The sequence below is a fragment of the Penicillium mononematosum genome, assembly GCF_028829835.1.
Source record: "Penicillium mononematosum strain IBT 11891 chromosome Unknown utg000001l:1.0-4488741.0:1.0-4491989.0, whole genome shotgun sequence".
Lineage (NCBI taxonomy): Eukaryota > Fungi > Ascomycota > Eurotiomycetes > Eurotiales > Aspergillaceae > Penicillium > Penicillium mononematosum.
Window position 1 is genome coordinate 3,011,378 of NW_026643271.1, and position 25,134 is coordinate 3,036,511.

A 25,134-nucleotide genomic window follows, 5' to 3' on the forward strand; every position below is an offset into this window, starting at 1 on the left:
CTTTACTATTTATGTAACTCTGGTGCGTCTTGTACATAGCATCGAATGGAGATCGTGGCCAGAGTGATCACAGTGGTGATCTTGTCGATCTCTTGCTATGCCATCAAAAACCCCATCATCTCTCCTAGGCCAAGCTTTAACCAAGCCACACATTAGGCAGTCGGAACAACACGTTCTAAGGACTTCGGACTCTCGGCCAAGTGATGCCGTGCCTATCAAAGTCCACTTGATGATCAACAAGTCCAGACCGGTGCAGGATGGTGGGTTTGATTGGGATTGACGGTTACTAGGCTAAAAGGGCAATCTCTCCCGCTTGGGAATATCGGCCCATTCATGTGCTTCGGTGGAGTTCTCTTCCTTTGGTATGGAATGTCCGATGTACTCCAAGTTCACTTGGTTTGTTTTGCAATGCAGCATCCATAGATTTATTGCAAGGCTGCAAGTTCAAAGGTTATAAGTTGGATGTTGAGACGTCATGTGATAGATCTCCAGCCCTGAAGGTTCCCAAACGTTGCGCCGAGCAACGCGTTCCTCTTCTCCTCCACTCTCCTCCATCCTCTTCATTTGAGGATTTTGAATTTTATCTTTTTCCCGTTGAAAGAGTTCGCGGGACAACTCCACAAAAGCACAGCTCTTAGCTTATTGGCCTTACTGCCCCTGCCAAGCAGGAACCATCGGGGTAATGCCGTTCATCATTGGCTGCAGACTCTCACTGCCCCTGACACTAAGTGTCTAGCGGGTCCATATGGCTGCCCACTAGTGGAGTTTTGCTTCAGGGGCACAGCTTTTTGGGGGTCCAAGGCTGCGCCCATAATTCCAGTTTGGGGGAGCAATTATGGAAATTATGGGAATTATGGGCAATCACGGACGAGCCGCTCATGAAAGTCGGGGCTACTTGCTCGACGCCGGAATTGCGCGCACATCATCCCAGATCTAACGCTCTTTTAGGCTAGCAGACTCGTGGACCTGAGCCGGGACCCTAGAGGCCGTGTCCCTTTTCTTGGTGCTTTTCCCCATCTCTTTCCTTCTCTCGTCTTGACCTTCATTCTCTGTGAGCACTGTGTCTGTCCTTGGCCATCGGCCGTATATTTTTTTTGTCACTCGTTTGACTTAGCCATTCGCTTCATATATTCATTCTTTATTGATATTTATCAATCTGCTAGGTCTTTCCCCCTGACACGATGAAGTTCCAGATCACATCCTTCCGCGCAGCGGCGCTTGTTGCCCTCATTGCGAGCGCTGAAGCCGCAAAACATAGCCATGGCCACAACCATCACCACGAGACTCGTGATGTGGCTCTGGGAAAGAGGGGTGGAAAGTGTGAGTTCCCCACTGACGCTGGCCTGGTGGAAATCACCCCGCATGAGCAAAACGCCGGTTGGGCTATGAGCCCCGACGAGCCCTGCGAACCTGGCAACTACTGCCCTTACGCTTGCCCTCCCGGTCAAGTGTCTATGCAGTGGGATCCCAAGGCGACGTCCTACTCTTACCCTATGTCCATGAGGGGTGGTCTGTACTGTGACGACGACGGTAAAATCCACAAACCCTTCCCCGACCGCGACTACTGTGAGTCGGCCACTGGTCCTGTCAAGGCCCACAACAAGGCTGGAAAGTCTGTCTCTTTCTGCCAGACTGTTCTACCCGGAAATGAGGCCATGCTTATCCCCACCATGGTCGATGAACTGGCCGATCTGGCCGTGCCCGGCATGTCCTACTGGTGCTCCACTGCTGCCCATTACTACATTAATGCTCCAGGTGTCACCGCGGAGGAAGGCTGCATTTGGGGTACCTCCGAGAATCCCGTCGGTAACTGGTCTCCGTACACCGCTGGTGCCAACATGGACGACAATGGCGAGACCTTCCTGAAGATCGGCTGGAACCCTATCTACTTGGAACCCACCACCCCCTTCCGCAATGTCAAGCCTGACTTCGGTATCGAGATTGAGTGTGAGGGTGGCGGCTGCAACGGCCTGCCCTGCAGGATCGACCCTGCTGTCAACAACGTCAACGAGATGATCGGTGAGCCCTTCGTTGGCGCTGGCGGCGCTACGGGCTGCGTTGTGACCGTCCCCAAGGGCTCCACCGCGCACATTGTTGTCTTCGAGAATGAGGGTAGTGGCAGCACTTCGTCCGAGACCATCGAGGTTTCCACCAGCACTCCTACCTCCACTAGCAGCTCCAGCTCCAGCTCCAGCACTAGCACTAGCACCTCGACCCCTACTCCTACTCCTACCAGCACTAGCACTACCGAGACCCTCACCTCTACCTCTACTCCCTCGGAGACTTCCACCTCGACCCCGACTCCTACCTCTAGCTCCACCTCCACTGCTAGCTCCACCTCTTCTACGACCTCCGCCTTGAGCGTCACTAGCCCCAGCACCCGCCTGCCCAAGTCGAGCCCGACACTAAGCTATACCTACCAGCCGCACGTCCTGACTGGTTCTGCTGAAATCCAAGCGGCCTCCACGACGACCGCTGCCGCTGCCGCTGCGTCCACATCTTCCGCCACTGGCGGTGCTACCAGCGCTACCGTTTCCATGTTCACCCTGGCCTTCGGCGCCATTGCCGCCATGGTCATGAACATCTAAATCAGCTCCCCCTGATTCGGCTGTATTGACTGCACAATATTGCATATATGTACGGGGTGTGTACAGACACCACCTTGGGGCATCCTTTCCGCATTATATCTGCCCGCGGTAATCAATCTAATTGGAACTCCGCGGGCATTATTGTTCGATTCTTTCACATTTTTTTAATTCTTCTACATAATCCCCCTTTTTATGATTCTTCACATCCCTTGGATGCCCTTTCTTGACGACGCTCAACGTTGGACATTTTTACTCTGCTTCATGACTTTTTATATCCCTTTGCTCCTCAGCATTGCTCTTTTCTTTTCAGCTTGTTGAATATTCGCTTTTATTGCTTCTGGTACGCAAGGGGTTTTGCTTTTTGGTTACATATGACAGCTGGTTGAGACTGAAACCAACCGTGTCTTTTTGGTTGGACATTGGAAAAATAGTGTTCTTTGTTTTTATTCGTCAATCCTTACCACTGGGATCTTTTGCAATCCCGGCTAGGTCTTCATAGAATATACTGAGCGCTCTCTCACCAGTCGTCCTCGCTTTGATTCCCCCGGGTCAAGCATTCCACTGCCCTTGACATACTTGGTAGATATAAACAAAGATTGAAATTATCTATGTTCCGGTATATGATACGCCATATACATGCATCATTACTATCAGAGCCCGCATTTAACATACATAAATTATACGTAGGCAGATCCAAACAATTCCTTGCCCTCAATCCACATGTAGAAATCCCAATCCCAAACGCCAGACCGAAACGACTCAAGCATTCGATTCCCTGATAGGAACAATCATATCAGGTCTCCTCGCCTCAACAGCCAGCATGTTCAAATTCCGCTGTCTGGTCTCGCGCATGTAGTTTCGTTGCTCGTGGGACATGTCCTTGAACCTATCTGAGTCGTCAAGGCCGTAGAACATACTGTATACACTGAACCCAATGAGTGATCCTACAATGCAGCCAGCGATGATGAGGAAGATGTAGAGCGGGTATTTGTCGGGGTCGTCCATGCCACTCCGCTTGAGCAGGCTGACCGTGTTATCCATTGTGGAGGACTGTGTGATTTTTGCGTCTATTGTGGGTGGGATGGCAGGCATTGTGGTCTGAAGAAGACAAAAGGTCTCGTTAGTTATTGGGCAAGGGACATGGTGTGGGATTATATGGACACGCACTGTAGTCAAATGAAGGTGTCAATGTCAGATTCTTTCTTGTTGGTATACAAATGTCGATTCGAAGTAGTTTCTGTCAGAGGATTGGTTATAGAGATAGGAAACAGTAGACTACACTTAGTGTGCGAACACTAGCAGCTATATAAGTAAACATAACCTACACGCTAAAACCTCCTGTCTACGCCTAAGCAACTGAAACGCGAAGGGATTGCTAAAACCGACCATACAGTTGTGATATTCTTCCCAAATAGGCATGGCGGCCACGGATTCCCACGCCAAATGATGTCAGGACCCGAGCAGACCAATCAGCGTGGCTGTGTGACTAGTGGGTCGACCAATTAAAATCTGTGTTGGATCATGCGGAATGAATTCCAAGGATGTTCTAATTATACGGATACGGCCCTGGGAATTTTGACCGGAGAGTAAGCATCTCTCTTCTCAAGGACCGCTCTTCGGCCCCCAATTTTCAGGTCTAATCTGCTATAGTGGCTTGTCCTCGCTTCCTTTGATTTGATCTTGCTGTCTGCCGTGCCTGATTGGCTCGACGGCGCCTGCTCTCTCTGGGTCGTCGGGCCCGCATTGGATGCAGCAATTCGAGGATTGGGGGTTGCTGCAAGTCCGTTTGTTTGGGTCTTGCATGTCTCAGATAGCTCGGTCTCTTCCGTTGCTAATCTCATTGACTCGTCAAATGTGACTTAGTGTGACTCCAAGAAGCCCCACTGTCGCTGGACGGCGACGGTGTGGTGTGCATACTCCAGCTCAGCCATATCCATCCTTCCTTCTTCTGCAACGGCTTCAAAGGTGTATCCTTGCAATCAGGTTGCTATTCCTATCCAGTGTGGACTTGAGAGTTGTAGCTTTCGTTCTTCTTCCACCCAGAGCTGTACAGTATCTCTGTTTTTGGTCTGGCAGTCTTGCGGATCTGAACCCGCAGAATTGGATTCAAAGGTCTATTCTATTACCATATGATACAATATGACTTTTGAAGGTTTGGATTATCAATTGGAGGGAATATCTATATCGGAGTCGTATGATATAGATTGAAAGGATGCGATAAAGCAAAAATCTATTCATGCATAGCAGCCATAGTCACTCATAAGGACTGACTAGCCTCTCAGTGGCGTCTACTTTGTATAGATCAACTCTATCATCTCTAGTAACCCTTGGAATATTTGATCTCTTTTTCTACCCATTCTCTCGTGTTTCTCTCTATCTTCTAGTAGAGCAAAATTAACAGACACCGAGTATGAGACTGAATTTGCGAAGTTGATGGATCAAAAGATATATATAGGTTCAGAACCGCATTGTTTCAAGGAAAGGCGGCGTCGGCGGGTATGCTCAGTCAGCAAATCTTCACCCCGGCCTGCCCAACCGCGAGTCTTATCTTATACCTTTCCTTGCCACATTCCACATTCCACATTCCCTATGCCATATCCAAATGGAGACAGTATGCTATCCATGCTGGACATGTCGCAGCCGCCGCATTCAATGCGACCAGTCCGGAACACCATGCACCAAGTGCGAGAGAGCCGGCATGGAATGCTTCGACAAAAGACCGCTGAGGTGGGTCAAGGGCGTGGCGATTCGCGGAAAGATGCAAGGCCATTCGTATGAAGGTCTGGCAGATGGCACTCCTGTGCACACTTCAAGAATTAAGAAATCCGCGATATTGACACCGCAGAAATCGTCTCGTGCGCTGGTCCAAGCTTCTGCTGGCAGAAGAACCCTGCCGGTTACCTTGCAAGACCCGTCTATGGCAAACCTAGATCAAACTTCGAAATATTATATAGACTACTGTAAGATTCACATGCAAAGGGAGCTCTGGCACCGGGGGTATTAATAGCTGACATCGCATTCAGATAACGAACGCATATGCAAATTGTTCATTGTATACGACAGCGCCAGAAATCCATTCCGGAGTCTGATCCCCTTCGGGTTGAAAGATCCGGTCTTACAGAAGGGCATACTTGCTCTCGCGGCGCGACATCATGCCAATACAGGCCAGTCGTTCCATCAACTTCAAGCTCCGACATCCGCTGGTCGCTTTGATGCCAATCGCGATGCGCTACTTTTCAAACATCAAGCCATGGAAGCGCTCTCTCGAGTACTTAGTGACGGAAGAATAGAGAAGAGCGACACAACTGTCGCTAGCATATTTCTTCTTATTTTCCTCGATCTCCTTGAATCCGGAAGTGAAGGCTGGAATTTCCATCTCGAGGGTGCGAAGAGTTTGATTACATCCCACCGGCCGCTGCTGGAGGCGCAAGCTGGAATTAATAATGGACCTGGCGAGACGGTACAGCAGATCTGGGAGTTCATCTCCAGCCAGATTCATTTGTGAGTTACACTAAGCCAATTGGATGGTATAAAGCCATGCGGGAGACTGACTTACAAAATAGAATCGAAACACTGGGGGCAACATTTTTACGACCAAAACTACTGTCTGAATTCATATTTCACGGCCAAGCAGAGAGGCAACCGCATGAAGAAATTGAACAGTCTTTCCTTGGATGTCCGGAGTTCCTGTTGACGGCGATACAATTTCTCTCTAACGAGAGGGACGCCATCGCAGGACAGTTGCCGGACGGCGCTGCTCTCCAAACGCATATAACAAATACCACCGCGATGATGGAACTCATCCAAGACTTTGACAGTTACGCCTGGGCTTCGAGTGTCCAACGCTCCGGACAGTCTTCGCTAGACGAAATCAATAATCTCTGCACATTATCGCAGGCGTTCAAAACCGGGGCCTTGCTATATGGGAGACGCATTCTTGATGCACTCACAAAATCCACCACAATGCAGGATGATTTGGTCTCTGAGCTGTTGGGTCTGATCGATAGTTTGAAAGACGACGAGGCGCTTTTCAAATGTGTTCTGTGGGCTATCTTCGTGGCGGGCTTGGAGTGTCGGTCTCGGGCCCAGAAAGACTTTTTGGTCGAATCTTTAGAGAAGTTCTGGACTGCTACGAGATGCTTGAACGTTATCAATGCAGCCAAGATCCTGAAAGATTATTGGGACCAGGAAGAACGCTTGGAGACTTCGTCGCAGTGGATATTTGATATTGGTCGATTGGGTCGTGACTGTCTTCTCATATAACATAATAAGCATCGAATATAACCAAGATCTCTCATCAAAGGTTATACATAGAAAGTCGCATTCATAAATTAAGCCTTTTTTTGGCTCTTGTCTGTTCTGCGTAGCCAACAAACTAAGTAGGGGGCAAGATATATACATAACCAGACGTTTAAAAGACCAACAAAATGGCATATAAAAAGGACTACCCCAGAAGACCAGGCCGCTCATGCGACTATCGTTGTCCATGGACGTGATCTAGCACTCTAAGTTTGCTGTCACCCCAAGAGCGACTTGAACGCCTGGAGCAAGTCATTCTTCAGGTCCTCCCAGTTCTCGAGTCCAACGCTAACTCTCAACAGCTTCCGGTCAACTCTGGGATCCGACAAAGCCCGCCACTCAATCAAAGACTCAACCCCGCCTAGACTAGTAGCATGCTGGAAGAAGTGAAGCTTAGTTGGCAAAACCTTCGCAAACTCCTCATTGTCCAAGACAATAGAGAAGACAGGTCCAAAGCCATTCGGCATCTGCTTCTGCAACCACGGCTCGTCCTGCAAACTGGCATGGTAAATCTTCTTTAAAACCGATTGAACAATCATCTCGTCACTGCCCTCAGCAGGAGATGAGGCTTGCATAGCAGCATGAAGCCAGGAAATCAACCTAGCCGAATTCTGGCTAGCCCGCTGAACCCGGACCTCCAGCGTGCGCAGACTCCGGATCCCGAGCCAGCTCTCCATATTCCCCATCACACTGCCAAGCGCGATTCTATCCTCAAACAACTGTTTCGTCCAATCGGCTCGCTTGGTAGCAAGCACGCCACACAGCATATCGCTATGTCCACCGAAATACTTCGATCCGGAATGCATGACGATATCCGCGCCCCAGAGGAACGGATCCTGCAAACCAGGCGGTGCAAACGTACTATCGACAATGAGGAATGCGCCGCGGGAATGGGCTTTGCGCGCGTGTTCCTCGATGCTGAACGCCGTGCCCAGCGGGTTGACGGGCGTCTCTAGTAGGATGACATCACCGGCATCTAGGCTTTCGGTGGGACAGTCGAGGGGGGAGTTTCTGTAGCCCGGACAGACGCGATACTACCGAGATGACTTCGTGGCTGCCGTGGTATCCCTCGCCCACGGAGATGCGGCGCGGGTTGAGCAGTGTCAGAGCAGCGTGCAGGGCGGCTAGTCCTGTTGAGTAGCTCACTGCGTGGCCGCCTATTAGGGATGAGAGCACTGATTCGAAGCGAGTCGCGTTTGGTGCGAACTCGCGGGAATAGACATAGTTCTTGCCGTTGAATTCATCCTAGATGGGACGGTTAGTTGGGGTTGGGGTTATGGCTGGCTGTGTGTTGGCTTGGGACCTACCACCGGGTCTTCGGATGGGACAAGTTGGTCTGGATCATTGGGGTATCTGAAGATCGTAGAGAGATGGATTGGGGGTGCGACGTCGGTCACTAGATTTAGGACATCGTCTGCATGCAATGCTTTGGTGGAAGGGTGGGCATTGTTAGAGGCCATTTTGCTTATTGGAATCTTTGTGAATTGAAAAAGAGAAAATTGAGATTGAGAGGGTCTTTATATCTTTGATGCTCTTCCAAAGTTGGCCCTATCACCGTTGAGACCCACTCCCGTCAACTTCCCAAAACGGAAATCCCCGCAAGTATAGGGTGGCAAAGCATCGAAGAAAAAAAATCATGGAAGTTATGGTTGTAGATATCTAGTACAACATATATCTAATGTATGGTATCTCTAATATCACCTTGAAGCCATAAGAATCACAGAAGACACAAGTCTGAGATCTTTCGATAGCAAGAGCCGTCAAGCTCACAAGGTAACTACATGTAGAATTAAGATCTCTTAGCATCGCATCTATATCCCAAGAAGATATCTGTTTCCCCATCTCTCCATCCCATCTCTTCCATTTCATCTCCCTATTTACCACATCCTTTAGCACCCGAAGCTTCCCCACTATGGAGGAAGACCATGTCCAGGGTAAGTCATCATCTAAATTTCGAGTTCATCCATCCTGATGATATTCAGAGTGCTCAGCTGCGAGCTTCCTGACCTCGAATGAGTTCAATTTACTGCTAGACGAGATCACAGCCCGCTGCAACAGACAGACAAAGGAGATCAACAAATGGCTTCTCTACACCCAAGATTTCAAACGGACTATTGCCGATACGTTGGAGCAGGAGAGCCTCAAGAAACAAGGCGCTGATATCAGAGCTATGTGGCCACTCAGAACTCCCAGAACTCCCCGAACCCCCAGAACACCGAAAACATTGAAACCAAACCAAATGCCTAATTAAACAAATCATTCCATTGTTTGAGTTGTGTGGAGTCTTCAAGTTTCGAATGTGAGAAAACAAAGGGCAACCCGATAAAGTGGTGACCCTGGTGACCCCAAGGTCTCATCGGCCCCATCGGCCTCTCCCCCACATCTTCTCTTCTAACAACTCATCACGCCAAAATGCCTCCCTCGGTTCAAACGGTAAGGCCTCACGGTCTATTCCCTTTTTTTTTCCTTTCTTCTTTCGCATACGCATTCCATGATCGGGGCACTTCCCCTAGATCTCACTACCTAGAGCTCACAAGGCTACCCCGCACTGTCTACATAACGCCTGCCTGCCCTGCAACTCCCATGCGCGCCTGATATACAAACCAAATAACTAACATGGAATCAAAGACCAGGCTAGTTTCCACCCTCCGCTTGCTTATCCCCCGTCTCCGCCTCCTACAAAAGAAAGACACAGGCTCCTCAGTCGTCCAACGCCGCGAACTCTCCCAGCTCCTCAGCGAAGGCCGCGATGCATCAGCGCGCATTCGAGTCGAAAATGTCATTGCAACCGATATTGCAGTAGAGGTAATGGAGATGGTCGAGCTCTACTGTGAGCTGCTGCTTGCGCGCGCAAACGTGTTGGATCAGATGGCCTTCAGCGACCAAGGGACCCGCGCGAGACTTCGCGCCAAGGAATTGCTCAAGAAGCGCACCCAAGAACAAGCTGGTGCTACGGTATCAACCACCGCAGGCGTCAAGGGTGCTGGGGGTGCTGGGGAAAGCACAGGCTCGCGATTCGGGTTCTCTTGGCTGGGAGGAGGAGCGCAAAAGAAGGAGGCTGAGCGGCCTTCGCCGACAACGGCATCTGGTAGTGCGGAGGACTCTGGTGATGGGCTTGCGGATGACGATAACCCCTACATGGATACTGCACTCGATGAGGCTGCTACTGTGGTCTTCTACGCGTGGCATCGTTTCCCGCACGAGGTGCGCGAATTCACTATGCTTCGCACTATGCTGGGCGAGCGATACGGCAAGGAGTTTATGACTTTGGCGCAAGATAATAAGGTCGACTCTGTCAAGGTTCCTGATCGGCTTGTCAAGGGCTTGCGTGTGCGTCCTCCGGGACACGAACTTGTTGAGAGTTACCTGCGAGAGATTGCGAAAGCTTACGGCGTTGAGTGGCATGGAGCCGAACAAGAGCTGGGAAATGCGCCGCAAGAATTTGAGGACAATCGCGGTGATGGTAGCGGTGACGAAGAGGAACCCCAATTACCGCAAACTCCTGGCAAGCAGCAAGGAGACTCGGCCTCAACGCCGGACCTCTCTGAAGCAAGGCGTGCCTCGGAGACCAGTGAATTGACCAAAGCCACGCCTCCACGTGGACTCGCTGCGGGGCGAAGTCCTGTTAGTGTTGCGCCGCCGGCCCCCAGAACGGACAATCCACACCCCAGAGTCAAGCTTCCCGGCACTGAGGGGAAAGCCGCTGCTGTTTCAAAGGAGGATGCTGGCTCCAAGAGCAAGAGTAATAACAATGGGATACCGGAGCTGGATGAACTGACGCGAAGATTTGCGGATTTGAAGAGGAGACCATGATTGAGAGGCCCAGTACCCCAATATCTACCAGAATTCAGCCCTCAGCGCCTTTGATTTAGCCATTAGCCAGTTTTCATGTTGGTTTCATTTCCTATGCCTTGGACAGAGCTTCGCTAGGTCGAATGTCTTATTTCTAGCCCCGCATAATGCATCACATCTCCTCATTTTAAACGATTCATGTTAATTTCAGTTGACTGGCTATCCGTGAAATACCAGATTTTAAATTAGACCAGGTGGTTCCCCAAAAATGACAGGTCATATTCATCGCAGAACTCCGAAGGTGGAGAGTCCGTACTTCCAACGTTGAAGACAAACAAATCTGAGATGATGTTACATTGGAATTAGCAGTTTCTCAACATATTATATGTCAAAGAAGATCTAGGTCAACATAATAATTAGGGACAATAAAGAACAGCCTATATAGTACCCAGGTAGCCAATCTATAAAGCCAACGAACTAATAATCTACCACGTGATAGAAGCAAGGCACACCTTTCTCCAGACCTGTGGGTTTTCAGTTATGTATCACCTAAATTAAATGAAACAGGCTAATGATATATTGCCCCAATATCGAATTCTATTCAATATTTGAGACATTAAAGCAACATTTGCATTAAAGCAGTACAGATCGAAACCCCCGTTGCCCGTTGGAGCTACGCACGGGGACCCGCAAAACCCAATCGCATCGATTCGATACACCCGCCCCGAAAAACCACAGCCATGACACAGACTTAATATGACCTCCGAATCCCCTGCAAAACCGACCGTACTCCCCAGCTAGCGGTCGCTAGACAGTGCGACAACCCTCCCGAGACCCCGAAAACGGCCCCAAAGAAAAGGCCCAAATACTATGCCGGTCTATATGCTCCACGGCTTCCGCTGGCCCCGCGCCGGGTTCACGGGGATCCGCGTATACATCGTACTCCACAATCTCGAAGAAGCAGCAGCGGAATACATCCAGCAACCGCTGACGACCGAGCTCATTGCAGAATCCTTCCACAAAACACAAGCGGACCTCGTGAACCGGCTACCGGAGCTGTCGTTTATCGAGCAGTATGACCCCGCCGACGAGACGAGTGGCACCGTCAGCCAGGACTATGCGTATGTTTCAACGCGGGTTCTGGAGATTCCGGAGGATGGGAGTGGTGGCGGCGGAGCGAATATCGAGGATTGCGTGGAACAGGGCTCTGGGTTGACGGATGACCAGACGGCGGCGCTGGAGGAATTGCGCGATCGACTAGCCCCCGGTGAGAAGATCGGCTGGTATCTTGTCTACAATGGGGATCCTGAACGGTGGTATCCTGACTCTGAGGACGAGGAGGATTACGAGTCTGAGGAGGACTCTGTGGATGAGAGCCAGACTCGGCGCCAGAGTCAGGTGCAGAGCCAGAAGGGGGATAGAAATACAGAGCCTCCTAGTCCTCAGAGCTATACGGTATGTGGTTTCTTCCTTTTTATTTTCTGGTTTACTTGCTTTGTTTCTTGTTTTGCGGACTTCCTCTCAATCTCACTGTTATATCTACATGGTTGCTAATGGGGTATTTCTAGAGTCGCCTGACGAGGTTTTGGAATCGGATGAGCTCGGGGTGAGGGCTGTGGCTAGGCGCTATGAAACATGGCAAACCAGCCCGATTTATTCCGTCACGCAGTGTCACTCGTTGCCTCGTTACATGTGTTACACCGGACTGTGATGGGGGTCTTTAACGAATTCTACGCTTTATGTCTGTTGATACTCTATGTTTTGGAAAATACTGTTATACTAGTTCAGTTGATGTATTAAATGTCTCATGGAAACGGAATTGCTTGAGGATTCAGTAGAATAATTAGCTATAATTCTCCAATATGCGCTTCTATTTCATCTCCATTTTCTATAGAAACCGATCTGGGCGGTGAGTTCGGGCAATATGGGAGGGGAGCTTCGATAACGGGAGCAGCGGAGACCATCCAAAGCTTGTCGCAACACTCCCCCCGAGTGGTTTCATAAATGCTGACCAGGTAACATCCTGGCTTTCTATCGCAATGGTCCTCTCATTTATCCTGGTTCAGAATCGCCAGTGAGTGGATGTCCGCCCCGGTCAATTTCGATTTCAACGCTGATGACGGTATAGGGGGAAAACGCGCCTGGCGAAATGGTACTCACCGTACAGTGTGAGTGTTGCCAGAACCTGTTTGCCAATACATAATTGGAACTTTCAGCTGACACCGGCTTATAGGATGAAGAGAAAGTCAAACTGAAAGGCGAGGTTTGTCCAAACAATACCACCCGCACCCGCACCCGCACTTGCTCCGAGGTTCCCATCCCACTAACCACCGACAACCGTCTAGGTTCATCGCCTCGTCGCCCCCCGAGATCAGAAATACCAGTCCAACTTTGTTGAGTTCCGTCGGAGTACCAAGGTCGTCTACCGAAGATATGCTGGTTTGTTCTTTTGCGTCTGCGTCGATGCGAATGACAACGAGTTAGCCTATCTCGAGGCTATCCATTTCTTTGTCGAAGTGCTGGACCAATTCTTTGGCAATGTGTGCGAGCTGGATTTGGTCTTCAATTTCTACAAGGTGCGTGCAAGTCGCTAGGCTAGCGATGAGTGCGCTATTCGACATGAACGTTGCATGAGCTATGATACTGACCACGTGCGCCGGATTTATAGGTCTACGCAATCCTGGACGAAGTCTTTCTCGCAGGCGAGATTCAAGAGACAAGCAAGCAGGTCGTTCTCACGCGATTGGAACACCTGGACAAGTTGGAATAGAAGTGAACGATACTCGGATTCGGGAAACTATACGGGGCCGTTGCCGATTACGGACCCGACTGCATTGGACAAATCAGATCAAAAAAACAGTCATTTGCATGGAGTTTCAGGTGTATCGGTGGCTTTCAGACAATATTAGTGCTGTTCATGTTCATATTAGGGAGGATTATTCTGGAGATATCAAATCATCGGTACAGTTCATGCCACCACTTAAGGGTACCTCAATCTGTTTGCTGCCAAGCATTTCGCTCGTATTCTCTTTCCGCCAGCGTCCCCATGGAAAACCGCTCGGGTCACGGTTCGGGGTATAGCTGTGTTGTCACTGATTGCCGAAATCACTGCCGTCGGTGGATGCCTGGCGGAGACGGAATGCGCAATCTTGGCTCGATAGACCAAGGAGCTTTAAGCTCAGGTTAGATTGCAATGTTCAGCCCTGTTTCCATCGTATAGAGGGGCTCCCCAATTGGTCATGGCTTGGTGAGGTGATCATAGCCTCGATGGCGAGCGTTGGTCTAAGGGTCTTGGCACAGCACATTTAAGGAGCTGTGTCGCTGTTGACCCTTAAAAAGGGTCTGCTTTGGTGAGACAGTCTCCTTGTTTTCCTTTGCTTTTACTACATTCGACTGGCCATGCACGTTCCAGGTTATATCACGTGGAATCTCTGGAACAATTCCATTCATCATAGACTATGATAACCGTACTGTCTACACAGCCTCACAGAAATCTGCTCAGATTTGTTGCACACGTGACGAATACCTGATTCGACCCCGTCCGAGTATACTTTCCCCGAATGGAAAATATCTCAGCAACAACGGGACGATCAGTTCAACCGTGACAATACTGATTCGTGACAGCAGAATTGCGGAAATCCTCAGACATTACCCCGTTCCCTGTCGATGAAAACCATGCGAAACTTCGTTTCTGACATGCCCAACGCCAACTTCCCCTGATCGATACCTGGGTGACGACTGCTTTAAGGTCCGTGTCAAATCGGGCAGAGTGTCTTCCCCGTGATAGGCAGCATGGGCGGACGATCCAGGAGAAGGGCCCCATCGTGACCGACTGGCTGAAACTGTTACATACTTTCCGCGGCGTTGAGAGGAAATTAGACTAGGCTTGACATGTGGAGCTCGCCACTGCAGTCTCGAACGAGCCAAATTCAATCAATCTGATGGAGCGGGCGCGCCGGATTCTCGTACCCGGAACGATATTCCCCTGGGCGGAACAGCGAGATGATCTGCTTGGAACATTGTGGGCCACGCTTGGCAGACACAATTCGAGCTGTTCTGTGTGGATAGGAGATGATATACGGAGTATGGAATGCTCCGTACAACACGACATTGCAGGCTCATACATAGTAGATGAGTCTACAATAGTGACGAGCCTACAATGTCTGTTGTATGTGGTGTATTCAAACCAGCACGGGCCTTCACATTCGGAAATACTCTCCACAAGTTGAAGGTGTACGCGTTCCCATTTAAAGCCCCACCAATGACCGACATTGCATGGATCGTCAGTTTTGCCGAAAAGACTGATCAAAGAATATTTCGAATTTCGAAGTGTACGTGGATCGGCCTTGGCGCGGCAGACAACCTTGGAATAATTACTCCGCGGTAATTTTCCATTTACCAACATTTCAATGGACACGATACCATACAAACCATACCATACAGACAATACCATACACAACTCCACAAAACGCTCCCCCCTGACAATCCTTGACATCCCTGTGCGTCAGCCTGTGACGTCTCTCTACGCGCCGTGCATTGTACAATATGTATACATTATACAATGACTTTTCAAGGTACGTATCCCGTTGTCTTCCGTTGTCTTTTAAAGTGTACAACATACAGGTACTTTTTATACACAATCCACTTCAGGAATGAAGGGCCAAAAGCCAAGAATACATAATGGAAACATTGCCACTGGGAGACATAGTTCTCTCTGGAAAAAGTGGCTCGGGCCTCGTCATTGGTACTGACCGGATGCCCACTCGCTTCAATTTGTTATCTCCCTTGGAGATCAGTTCAGTACCAAGTCTGGACTCTTTTTTAGCTGATCTTTCTTTTTTTTAATTTTTGCATTTTTGGTATTTATTCATTTACTCTTCCCCTTATCTCCATATCGATCTCTTAAAAACCCCCCTTCTAGACTTTTTCCATAAGTCTTGTCCTTTCTTTATCCAGCTCTATTACTTCCTTTCGTTTATACCATCTACACCTCTTTTCTCTCTATAAAAGTTTCAACCGTATCGAATTACAATTGAGCTCATAAACATCCCACCATGTCTCTCATGCTCTCCGATAATCTGGCTCCCCAGCCCGTGACCGACATCTTCACCAATGACACAAACATTGACCGCCGAAAGTGCCACCGCACAGTGCCTATGAAGGTCCTTGCTCTGGGCGTTGGTCGTACTGGAACTGCCTGTGAGTATGATGTTCTGTGTTGCATTGGACTTGGTGTATATACCAGGTCTGATAGGAAGGAGGAACATATAAACTAACTATTAGTTGACAGCTCTCCGCAAGGCCTTTGAGCGTCTGGGCTATGGCAAGTGCTACCACATGATGTGCGCAAGTGTTGAGAACCCGCCGGATTGCCTGATGTGGCACGATGCTCTGAACGCCAAGTACAACGGAATCGGCGAGTTCGGCCGCAAGGAATGGGACCAGCTTCTGGGTGACTGCCAGGCCGTCTGTGACTGGCCTGCCTGTGCCTTCGCAAAGGAGCTGATCGAGGCCTACCCCAATGCAAAGGTCATTCTGACCACCCGTGATGTCGACCCATGGCACGCGTAAGTCACAGCCACACCTTACAGATCTGTATTTCTGGTCTAAAGAACTACAATACTAACAAACCACCAGATCCGTCATGAAGACCGTTTACTGGCGAGTGTCAGACCCAGAGCACAAGTTCGTGTCGAACTTCAGCTGGGCCGCTGGCATGTACTACCCCATGCTGAACAAGTTCTTCGAGACATTCTTCCGCGGCGACTTCCCCGGCAAGGGCAAGCAAGTCTACGAGGACCACGTCGCCGAGGTCCGCAGCTTGGTTCCCCCTGAGCGTCTGCTCGAATATAACATCAACGACGGCTGGGGCCCGCTCTGCGAGTTCCTCGAGGAGGAGATCCCTGATACCCCTTTCCCCCGCGGCAACGACATGGCCGACTTCTACAAGCGCTGCAGCACCCGCAACCGTCACCAGATGATGAATGCTGCCCTCCAGGCCGTCACTATTGGTGGTTCGCTGCTTGCCGCTGGCTTCGCTGCCACTCTGGCTTTCAAGCGTTTCTCTCCTCGCTAAAATTCTCGCCCTTGCACCTTAGACATCTTTTTTCCTTTTCTTCATATTCCCCATATCTCACTTTTGCTGGCTGCTAGCGTGCGCAGGCGCATCTAGTATGTCGCCGGACCCGGTGGTCGTTGTTGCTTTTTGCTGTTATCCTTGGAACAAACCACTGCATCTATCATCTCGATCCCTTGTTTTTCATCTCCAGTTTCTCATAATTGGTTTAATGAGAGGCGTCTTGGAGAACAAAATCCGGTAATATAACAGTACATACTATTTCTTCTATTTTTTACCATCATTCCTTATGCAAGTGTGCTGTGCGTGCACATCAAACCATCCCCAGCTTTCAAATGAGGGATACACACCACAGCGGACCCGCTTCCCCGAGGCTCTGTCATCATCATGCATTGCCAGGTGCCTAGAGGCAAGGGGCGCCTAACCTTGGCTACGAACAGCCTTACCGCCGACTTTTTCGAAGGATCACGGTCAATGCAAGGCGCACATGGAGTAGAGCAATTTATCAAACAAGCCAACTGAAGGCTGCAAAATGTATACGAATGAACAATTGATTCTGAGGTTTGCAGCATACAACATACACAAGAACAGGAATTCACTCATATTGCCTCAGTTGTACATGTACATATAGCAGCTTCGGCAGGTAAATAAACACTAGCTATTGACACCTTCTAAATCCGCTGTCCACACCGTCCACACCCGGTCTCAAGCCCTCTCCACTCTCGTACTCGTACGAAACCAAGAACCGAGAGGAAAGGTACCAGCCACACTTTATTGGAGAGATGCCGGTGGATATTCCTTGGTTAGTGGCTTGGCGGTCGATGGGGAAATGGACCCACATTGATTACGTGGACCCGCGATACAGTAAGTTACTTGTTATTGTTACGTATGTTATAACGCTGTAATGAATATCGGAATAACTGATACTGCTTTTCTCTGTTCGTTTAGATCACTTCTTTAATTCTGGGCTCCGGAGCGGGATTCTCTTAGAGGCTTAAATCGAGGATTCAGAGCTTTGACAGAAATACGCAATATAGGCCTAGGCTTCGGGTTGGCGTACGTGGACTAACGACACCTGCAGTTGTGTTCGGTTCATTTCGTCGAGTGATTATCTTGGGATTGAGTGGTTCGGCGACACTTGTGAGCTTTGAGCTTCGGGGCTATTCGGGTATGAACTGGTGGTTCTGGGGATTGCGCCGCGTTTGCCGCATGAGAGAGGTATCTCAGCTGTGGTCATGGACACCGATAGGTCCTCTTTCAGTCTTATGCGTCGAGAGCAGTATAAGATCCCACTTTATCTAATATCTTATCTACCCGCCGTGGCTTCAAGTGTTGAATGGTTTATAGCGTCTAGCATGGCACCAGGAGAATCTCATACGGCTCCTATTCACTTGAAACGCTGCACAGAAAGTCAAGAACTCAAATGATCAATCGACATGTCTTGGCTGTGGTACGACAGTATCCATATCCTTGTCCGGTGTTTACCTCTAAATTATGGATACTAAACGTCCATAATGACGAACTTGTAGGTTCAAATCTAATGCACGTGTACCAACATAGCCCGCGTATGCTCTGACGACGCACCATACGCCACCGCTATACCTTACCCAATCCACACTTCCAATTCACTGTAAGCAACGATTTCTTCTCAGCCACATGCACGTGGCTTTTAGCTTTTAGCTTTATCGGTGCGGGAACCTTGGAAGCCCGATCCGGTGGTTGCACCTCCCGAACAGGATAAGTCTACAACATTGTACGCGGGATTCCAACAGCTGCCCACCTGATTTTGGCTAGTGCCCGGCAGGTAACAGAGTGTTTATCCATGGTCCCGTATCCGAGACATGCCCAGGTGTTACATGGTTGAAGTGTCAGGCTCATCCCGAACCTCGACAAGAATTGAAGACGAGCATACGAAACAGTATCTCGGAGTCATGGTATTCGAGACTAGTTAGCGCCAGCCACATCACCTTAGTCTTGCGGCCATGACGTGGCCCTTGAGAAATACCCGTACCGTCACATTATCTGGATTACAGGTATTAGGGGGGGGAGAAGAAGCAAACAACAAGGTTTTCCGCAGCAATAATTAGACGATCGAAATCTTTGGAGAAGATCATGCTAATGAGGGGGGAATGATGATCATTTTACCACGATTTTGCGCGAGTAACCAATTGCCGAACACTCCCCACAACTTAAACAACACAAATTTTAGTAAGACTGGGCATCTTGGCACTAGACGGGTGTTGGTCGAATTACGCTTGACTAAACATCTGTTTCAAGCTTTATATGGCTGTTAGCCAATGGATATAGACGATCGGCGTAATTGATACCCCACTATATCTGCAAAAAGTATGCATTGACAGGTGGAGAGGGATTCGTACACTGTTGGTTCACCTTGTGTCTCTTTGCCATCTTTGGTCTTGCGTCTTCTCTTTGTCTTTTTTTCTACACTTCTACATGTTTTATCTTCAATATAATCTCTCTTATATACATCTTTTGCATGATCTCCTTTCTATTTGGCTCTACCCATTGTATTTCTTTTTGTATCTCACGTCGGGAGTGGTGTTAAAGGATCCATGGGCGCCTCCATATCTTCCTCTTTGAGGACTGGGCCGCTCTTCTTTCTTGGTATTCTCTGCTTATGCGCTATTGATAGCGCACTTGGAGAGGATACCTCTTTCTACAAATCGGTCAGTGAAATTGATTTACCCCTAAGTGTGCTCTTTGACTGAAATTATTATCGCGAGATAGAGACCCGACATATACCCGCCCGTCTTCAATGTCGAAAAGTCCAATCCAGACAAGCTCAGCCCGGGCTACATCTTCATCACACCATACGAACTACAGAACCCCGGCCCATACATTTACGACAACACAGGGGTAGGTCTTTATCTTGCGGGGTTGAGATTCGTCCACGATGGGAAACTAACTCGTTATGCGGTCACTAGGAATTAGTATGGAGCGGCTGGGGTATTTCGGGGCCAGGCAACGCCCATGGCCTCCACGTGTGTAAGTATAAGGGCGCGGATCACCTATGTTTCTTCCAGGGCAACCAGCAAAAAGGATACTGTCGCGGGCATGGTATCATCATGGATAAAAACTACCGAGTCGTGCGATCAGTTCAGCCGGGTGGAGGAATGGCCTCGAGCGACATGCACGAATTTCGTCCCATCAACGATGGCAAAACCGCTCTCATGACCATCTACCAGCAACGGCAATTCGACATGACACCGTGGAACGTCAAAACTGGGGTAGGGTGGATTATGGAGAGTGTTTTCCAGGAGGTGGAGGTGGAAACCAACAAGGTCCTGTTTGAATGGCGGTCTCTCGATCATGTTGATCCATCGTCGAGCTATACATGGCCGGCTCATACGGACACTTCTGGAACGGGATTGAACGTGCATGAGCCTTGGGATTACTTCCATATCAACTCCATCGACAAGAATGCTGCCGGTGACTATCTGATTTCGTCGCGGCATACTTTGGCCGTCTACAAGATCTCCGGTACGGATGGCTCGGTGATGTGGAGGCTTCACGGCGCGCAGCCCTCTTTCCGGAATATCAATTTCAGCTTCTCGCAACAGCATGACGCCCGGTGGTTGTATGAGAATGCTACGCACACCTTTCTCTCACTTTACAACAATGGCTATAACGGCTTCAACAAGACCCATACCTATTCAGCGGGCATGATCATCATGATCGACCACGAGGAAAAAAACGGCCCTTCAGATCCGCAATTACGTCCCAATCCAACACGACCTAGTGAGCTCCAGCCAGGGAAACCTTCAAATGCTCCCCTAACAGAAATGCCTTCATCGGATGGGGAAATAACCCGTTCGTATCCGAGCACGACCAGGCGGGCAATCTACTGTTCTGGGGCTCTTTCGCTAAAGACACCGTGATGAACTACCGCGCAATGAAGTTCGAATGGGACGGTGTACCAACAGACTCACCTGCTCTATGGACATACTCCCGAAGCGCGGAACGATTATCCCCTACCAGCTTCTATGTCAGTTGGAATGGTGCAACTCGCGTCAACAAATGGCGATTTTGGGGAGCGATGAACATGACCGGACCTTGGACCTTGCTGGACGAGGTTTCCAAAACCGGCTTCGAGACAGAATACACCAACTCCAGTTTCTACCTTTGGGCTAAGGCCGAAGCGGTGGACCGCGAGGGCATTGTGCTGGGAGAGTCCGAGACCAAGTATACCTTTGTGCCCTCGTCCGAGCTGAGCGAATTCTGCGCCGACTCTACCTGTTTCGATGCACAAGGATATGGATATCCCGGTGAAGAGGCAGCCGTCCCTTTCATTCCGCCAGTAGGTGTCAACACCGTGCCGTGGATTGACCCCAACAACCCGGGCTCCAATATTTGGACACATCCCTCGAGCTATCCCAGTCCTTCCGGTACTCCGAATTACTCGGACGGGTGGGACATTGGCCGTGAGTATATCCAGAAGATAATTTCTATTCCATCAAGCAAAGCTGACAATGTCACAGGTCTACTCGCCTGGGGCACCGTTCTCCTCGTGGTGATCCCGCTCTTCGCGGGAGCCTTCCTCGGACATCGATACTATACCAGGCATTCGTTAAATCAATCGGAGGATCAGGAGTCCTCTGGGTTGATGAATGAGATGGCTGAGCGGAAGCACCCTCCCTTACAGGCCACCGATCTCCCCTGGTGGAATTGGCGGCGATGGTTCAGCGAGGACGAAGCAACTTCCTATCTCCCGCTCGGTGAGCGGCGTCTATACAGTCACAGGCGCTCTCGTTCGCGCAACGAATAGTGACTCCTCATTCTTTACTCTTTTTCCTTTTTTGCTTCTTCTTTGCATCTATACCACTAGGTACTCAGCGCTGTACATACATGCTAACATAACGTATAACTCATATACATATCGCTCTTGAAGCTGGGTTCTGACGCGTTTTTGCTCTTTCCAGTCATTATCTATTTCAATTTACAAGAAGACAATAACTCTGGGGTAAACCGTAAAACTTATATATCAAATATATATATGGCTCTGGTTTGTATCGTATATAAACATTGGCAGAAACACTTGACTCCGACGACTTGAAAGGTAATATCAACAAAAACAAGCGAACAAAACATCACACGACGGGAATTTCAAGACGAAAAAGCAGTAGCAGGAAGGACAATGATAGCAACAACAACAATAACAATGAAGTTTCAAAATGAGATAAATCCCTTCGGGCGGTTACCTCTTGCGTTGACTGCTGCCACTGAGGCTCGCAAATTTGTCCAGATTGAGACGGCCAACCGGTTGTCGTATTTTTCCCTTTCCAAAGGTGGCATCGGCAGGTCCTTGTCCTCTAGAATCGACAGTAGTTTTTGGAATCCGAAACCCGCCATCTCGCTGAATTCGATTGCCAATATCCGCGGAACCCGTCCAACATTTTAGCTCCAATAGTCTTCGGTACTCTGAGGTGCCAGCTTTTCTCGCTCAAGAGCATTGTGATACCTAGGTAAAACCAATCATATCCATCCATCAATATTTAAGTGACTAAGCCCACTAGAGCCTCTAGGGCTCCGCCCGGGTCAACCTTGAAAGGCGCACGCGGCTCAACACATCGCTAGGCAACTGGGCTCGAGATAAAGCCTTGCTGCCTACGCCCTCTCCCACAAGCAATAAGTAGTAACTTACTCCATTTCCTACATGGTATTTAAGCCTTTGATAGACCTACAATCAAAATTTTGGATACCAGTTTAACTGACAGCCTTTCGTCCTTCTTAGCACGCCTTGTTGGCAATGTCTGTTTCATTGGAGGAATCAAGTCCTTTGGATAGTCATTTTCGGGACGCTCTTCCTTCTATTTTGAAAAAGTCCCGCAACACTGAGATCTGGGGTGTTGATTTGAAGCACGCGGAGTGGCAGGTACTGGAGGTGATCTTGGAGAAGGTATTCGGACTACTGGCACCACTGACATTCGTCACTAACTTAACAATAGTTTCTCAGACGCCATTCCGCAATCCCAGCACTTCAAGTGTCCAGGGCAAGCGCCTCACTCGAGAAAACTTTAGACCGGAGACCCTTCTTTGACCCGAGGGCTTTCCTTGCTGAAGCAGAGTCCATCCTTCCAGACTTGGACCTGTGCCATATCACATTGAATGACGGCCAATATGTGCTGTGGGTCAGCATTGATGAGATTAAGATTAAAGGATACGCACCATTATATGAAAGCCTGACGACGTCTAAAGGGTTGGTGAAGTTAGGTCTTGCTGTAATGGAAAAGCTCTCCATGCTTCTGATGCAAGCAGCCGCTAGTTCTGACCTACATGACTATTCGGCTTCCTGTGTGATTGAATTCAAGATGAGCGATATTCAGCACATCAAGAAAGGACAGCAGTCCTCCCAGGGAAAGATTCGCAATGCCCTCGAGGAATTGGTGACATCCATTCGGCATCACTATCCTAATATTCTGGGAAAGGCATACATCATCAACCCTCGGGATGAATACCTCGCATCTCTCGATATCGATGAAGCTCTCTTGAGAAACACGGTATTGTTGAAGAACCCAGAGGACCTTAGTCGATATCTTGGCTCCCAGCTTCCACCTCGATATGGGGGTACTGTGGAATCGTTCGCGGGATGTGGTTTGCTCCATAGTGACTGTCTTGCGAGGGATCCAAAGGAGAACACCAGTCTCCAGACGCCAGAGACCAGCGCAGCAGCAAGTGCTGATATAGAGAAGACCTCGGTGGAAAAGGAAACTACAGCTTCCGCTATGGATATCGGCTGCACCAGTCCTGAAGGCCTGGAAGAAGGCCTGGAAACAGGGGAGCAAAAAACACGCTTAATTTACTCAGAAACCATTGGACCTCCTTCTATCATACTCGACCCCGGTGACTTGCAGACAGCAGACGACCTTTGTCCCGGCAAAATGGGCGCGCGTCTTGTTTTCGCAGATTCGGAGATGGTTGTGAAATTCGGCCATGGTATTCGTTTGGCCGAAGCCGAAGCGTTACATTTGGCATCTACCCGTACGACCATAGCAACACCAAAGCTTCTCAGTGCATATATCCTTGACGGCGTTGGATACATCGTAATGTCATATGAAGCGGGCGAGCCACTGGAACAATACTGGGACCGTGTTTCGCAGGCTGAGCAAAATCGCATACTGGAGCAATTACGGGACTACGTGAACCAGATGCGGGAGATTCCAGGGGATCTCATCGGTGGACTTGACGGATCACCCTGTCGAGACGGCATCTTCGAGGCTGGCTACGGCGACTACACTAGCTACAGCTACGGACCATACTCATCCGAGGAAAGTTTCGATGAAGGAATCGCACAAGCTTTGCGAGATCGACTGCCCTTGGAACTGCTCGAACGTGAACATGACATCGAATCGAACTTTTTCAACAGCGAGTACATGCTGTACCAGACGGTCCGAGGTCTCAAAAATCACAAGATCGTGTTTACACATGGAGATTTACACCCAGGGAATATCATTGTTCGGACTGATGGCACTGTTGTTCTAGTGGACTGGGGCTCAGCTGGATTTTGGCCGGAGTATTGGGAGTTCTACCGTGCTTTGCATAATCCACCCTGGAGGGCCTCATGGGATCGCATGGTGGAGAAATTTGTTCCGCCTTTTTATGTTGAGTATAGCGTGATTAAAAGGGTGTTCGGGACTGTGTGGAACTAATAAAGGGAATTGTCCACCGTTTCCGACAATACTCACAAAATATTTATTTCAAAAAAAGAAGAAAATTAAATTGATACCCATGGAGATACTAAGCCAACCTCGGAACACCGGCGGCAGTAGTTAGCGCTGAGAGTATAAGCGTTTCAGCCATATTCCATGTCACTGCAAACGTACCGGATTATGCCTGGGGGGCATCCACCCACATCCAGGTACATATAAAGTCAACGCTCCCCTTCACGCTCCTCCAGACTTCACCGCCATGGCACCCTATTTTTTTCAACAAACTTTTCAAGCACAAAAAGAAAGCGCCGAAAGAGCCCAAGTTTACACTGAAAGAATGTTCCCCAAACGCAATAGGAATCTGGGATTCCACCTGTGAGATTAACGGCAATATATTCAATCGATGGAAGCTGCCGATCCAACCAGAACAGCGCCCATACAGCCGGGGAGCTCGACAGAAAAGCTCCCAACAGCAAAGTCCACTCTTTCGTCTCCCGGCTGAGATCAGGAGGCTGATATACCTCGAGCTTATGGGCGATCGGCGAGTGCATATTCGGTATTTTTGGAGAAAGCCATCGTCGGAACCGCACAGCGAGCCTCGCTGGCGCTGGTGGCATGCTGTTTGTGAACATTCTGATGGATTCATCGATGATCCTGTTGAGGATATCTGTTCAATCTCGGGCCGCGAGGGGTACATGCACATCCCGAGGCC

The 25,134-nt window shown here is 49.4% G+C and overlaps 11 protein-coding genes across 11 annotated transcripts; 10 read left to right on the forward strand and 1 right to left on the reverse strand.

Moving 5' to 3' along the window:
- Nucleotides 1–1,181: 1,181 nt before the first annotated feature.
- Nucleotides 1,182–2,588, forward strand: N7519_001118 (SUN domain-containing protein; the record flags this gene model as incomplete). Its single annotated transcript, XM_057287896.1, has 1 exon — nt 1,182–2,588. The coding sequence occupies one exon, from the start codon at nt 1,182–1,184 to the stop codon at nt 2,586–2,588; it is 1,407 nt and encodes a 468-aa protein (XP_057153979.1).
- Nucleotides 2,589–3,347: 759 nt separating this feature from the next.
- N7519_001119 (uncharacterized protein) lies at nt 3,348–3,680 on the reverse strand (the record flags this gene model as incomplete). The annotated part of the gene is made up of 1 exon (XM_057287897.1): nt 3,348–3,680. The coding sequence occupies one exon, from the start codon at nt 3,678–3,680 to the stop codon at nt 3,348–3,350; it is 333 nt and encodes a 110-aa protein (XP_057153980.1).
- A 1,363-nt stretch (nt 3,681–5,043) lies between these two features.
- N7519_001120 (Zn(II)2Cys6 transcription factor) lies at nt 5,044–7,257 on the forward strand (the record flags this gene model as incomplete). Its single annotated transcript, XM_057287898.1, has 4 exons — nt 5,044–5,548; nt 5,612–6,089; nt 6,152–6,831; nt 7,190–7,257. Coding segments are annotated over 4 exons (1,731 nt in total), but the record flags the coding sequence as incomplete, so codon positions are not given.
- A 211-nt stretch (nt 7,258–7,468) lies between these two features.
- On the forward strand, nt 7,469–7,843 carry N7519_001121 (uncharacterized protein; the record flags this gene model as incomplete). The annotated part of the gene is made up of 1 exon (XM_057287899.1): nt 7,469–7,843. One exon carries the CDS (start codon nt 7,469–7,471, stop codon nt 7,841–7,843), a length of 375 nt encoding a protein of 124 aa, XP_057153982.1.
- Nucleotides 7,844–8,799: 956 nt separating this feature from the next.
- On the forward strand, nt 8,800–9,138 carry N7519_001122 (uncharacterized protein; the record flags this gene model as incomplete). The annotated part of the gene is made up of 2 exons (XM_057287900.1): nt 8,800–8,821; nt 8,870–9,138. 2 exons carry the CDS (start codon nt 8,800–8,802, stop codon nt 9,136–9,138), a joined length of 291 nt encoding a protein of 96 aa, XP_057153983.1.
- A 154-nt stretch (nt 9,139–9,292) lies between these two features.
- On the forward strand, nt 9,293–10,700 carry N7519_001123 (IST1 family protein; the record flags this gene model as incomplete). The annotated part of the gene is made up of 2 exons (XM_057287901.1): nt 9,293–9,320; nt 9,516–10,700. Exons 1-2 carry the CDS (start codon nt 9,300–9,302, stop codon nt 10,698–10,700), a joined length of 1,206 nt encoding a protein of 401 aa, XP_057153984.1. The 5' UTR covers nt 9,293–9,299.
- An 849-nt stretch (nt 10,701–11,549) lies between these two features.
- Nucleotides 11,550–12,289, forward strand: N7519_001124 (uncharacterized protein; the record flags this gene model as incomplete). Its single annotated transcript, XM_057287902.1, has 2 exons — nt 11,550–12,134; nt 12,248–12,289. The coding sequence occupies 2 exons, from the start codon at nt 11,550–11,552 to the stop codon at nt 12,287–12,289; spliced, it is 627 nt and encodes a 208-aa protein (XP_057153985.1).
- A 429-nt stretch (nt 12,290–12,718) lies between these two features.
- Nucleotides 12,719–13,449, forward strand: N7519_001125 (AP-2 complex subunit sigma; the record flags this gene model as incomplete). The annotated part of the gene is made up of 5 exons (XM_057287903.1): nt 12,719–12,753; nt 12,808–12,847; nt 12,913–12,942; nt 13,025–13,255; nt 13,348–13,449. 5 exons carry the CDS (start codon nt 12,719–12,721, stop codon nt 13,447–13,449), a joined length of 438 nt encoding a protein of 145 aa, XP_057153986.1.
- A 2,284-nt stretch (nt 13,450–15,733) lies between these two features.
- Nucleotides 15,734–16,755, forward strand: N7519_001126 (sulfotransferase family protein; the record flags this gene model as incomplete). The annotated part of the gene is made up of 3 exons (XM_057287904.1): nt 15,734–15,878; nt 15,970–16,246; nt 16,317–16,755. 3 exons carry the CDS (start codon nt 15,734–15,736, stop codon nt 16,753–16,755), a joined length of 861 nt encoding a protein of 286 aa, XP_057153987.1.
- Nucleotides 16,756–19,328: 2,573 nt separating this feature from the next.
- On the forward strand, nt 19,329–21,541 carry N7519_001127 (uncharacterized protein; the record flags this gene model as incomplete). The annotated part of the gene is made up of 5 exons (XM_057287905.1): nt 19,329–19,442; nt 19,504–19,632; nt 19,701–20,586; nt 20,646–21,197; nt 21,255–21,541. 5 exons carry the CDS (start codon nt 19,329–19,331, stop codon nt 21,539–21,541), a joined length of 1,968 nt encoding a protein of 655 aa, XP_057153988.1.
- A 981-nt stretch (nt 21,542–22,522) lies between these two features.
- Nucleotides 22,523–24,422, forward strand: N7519_001128 (uncharacterized protein; the record flags this gene model as incomplete). The annotated part of the gene is made up of 2 exons (XM_057287906.1): nt 22,523–22,672; nt 22,722–24,422. The coding sequence occupies 2 exons, from the start codon at nt 22,523–22,525 to the stop codon at nt 24,420–24,422; spliced, it is 1,851 nt and encodes a 616-aa protein (XP_057153989.1).
- Nucleotides 24,423–25,134: the final 712 nt, after the last annotated feature.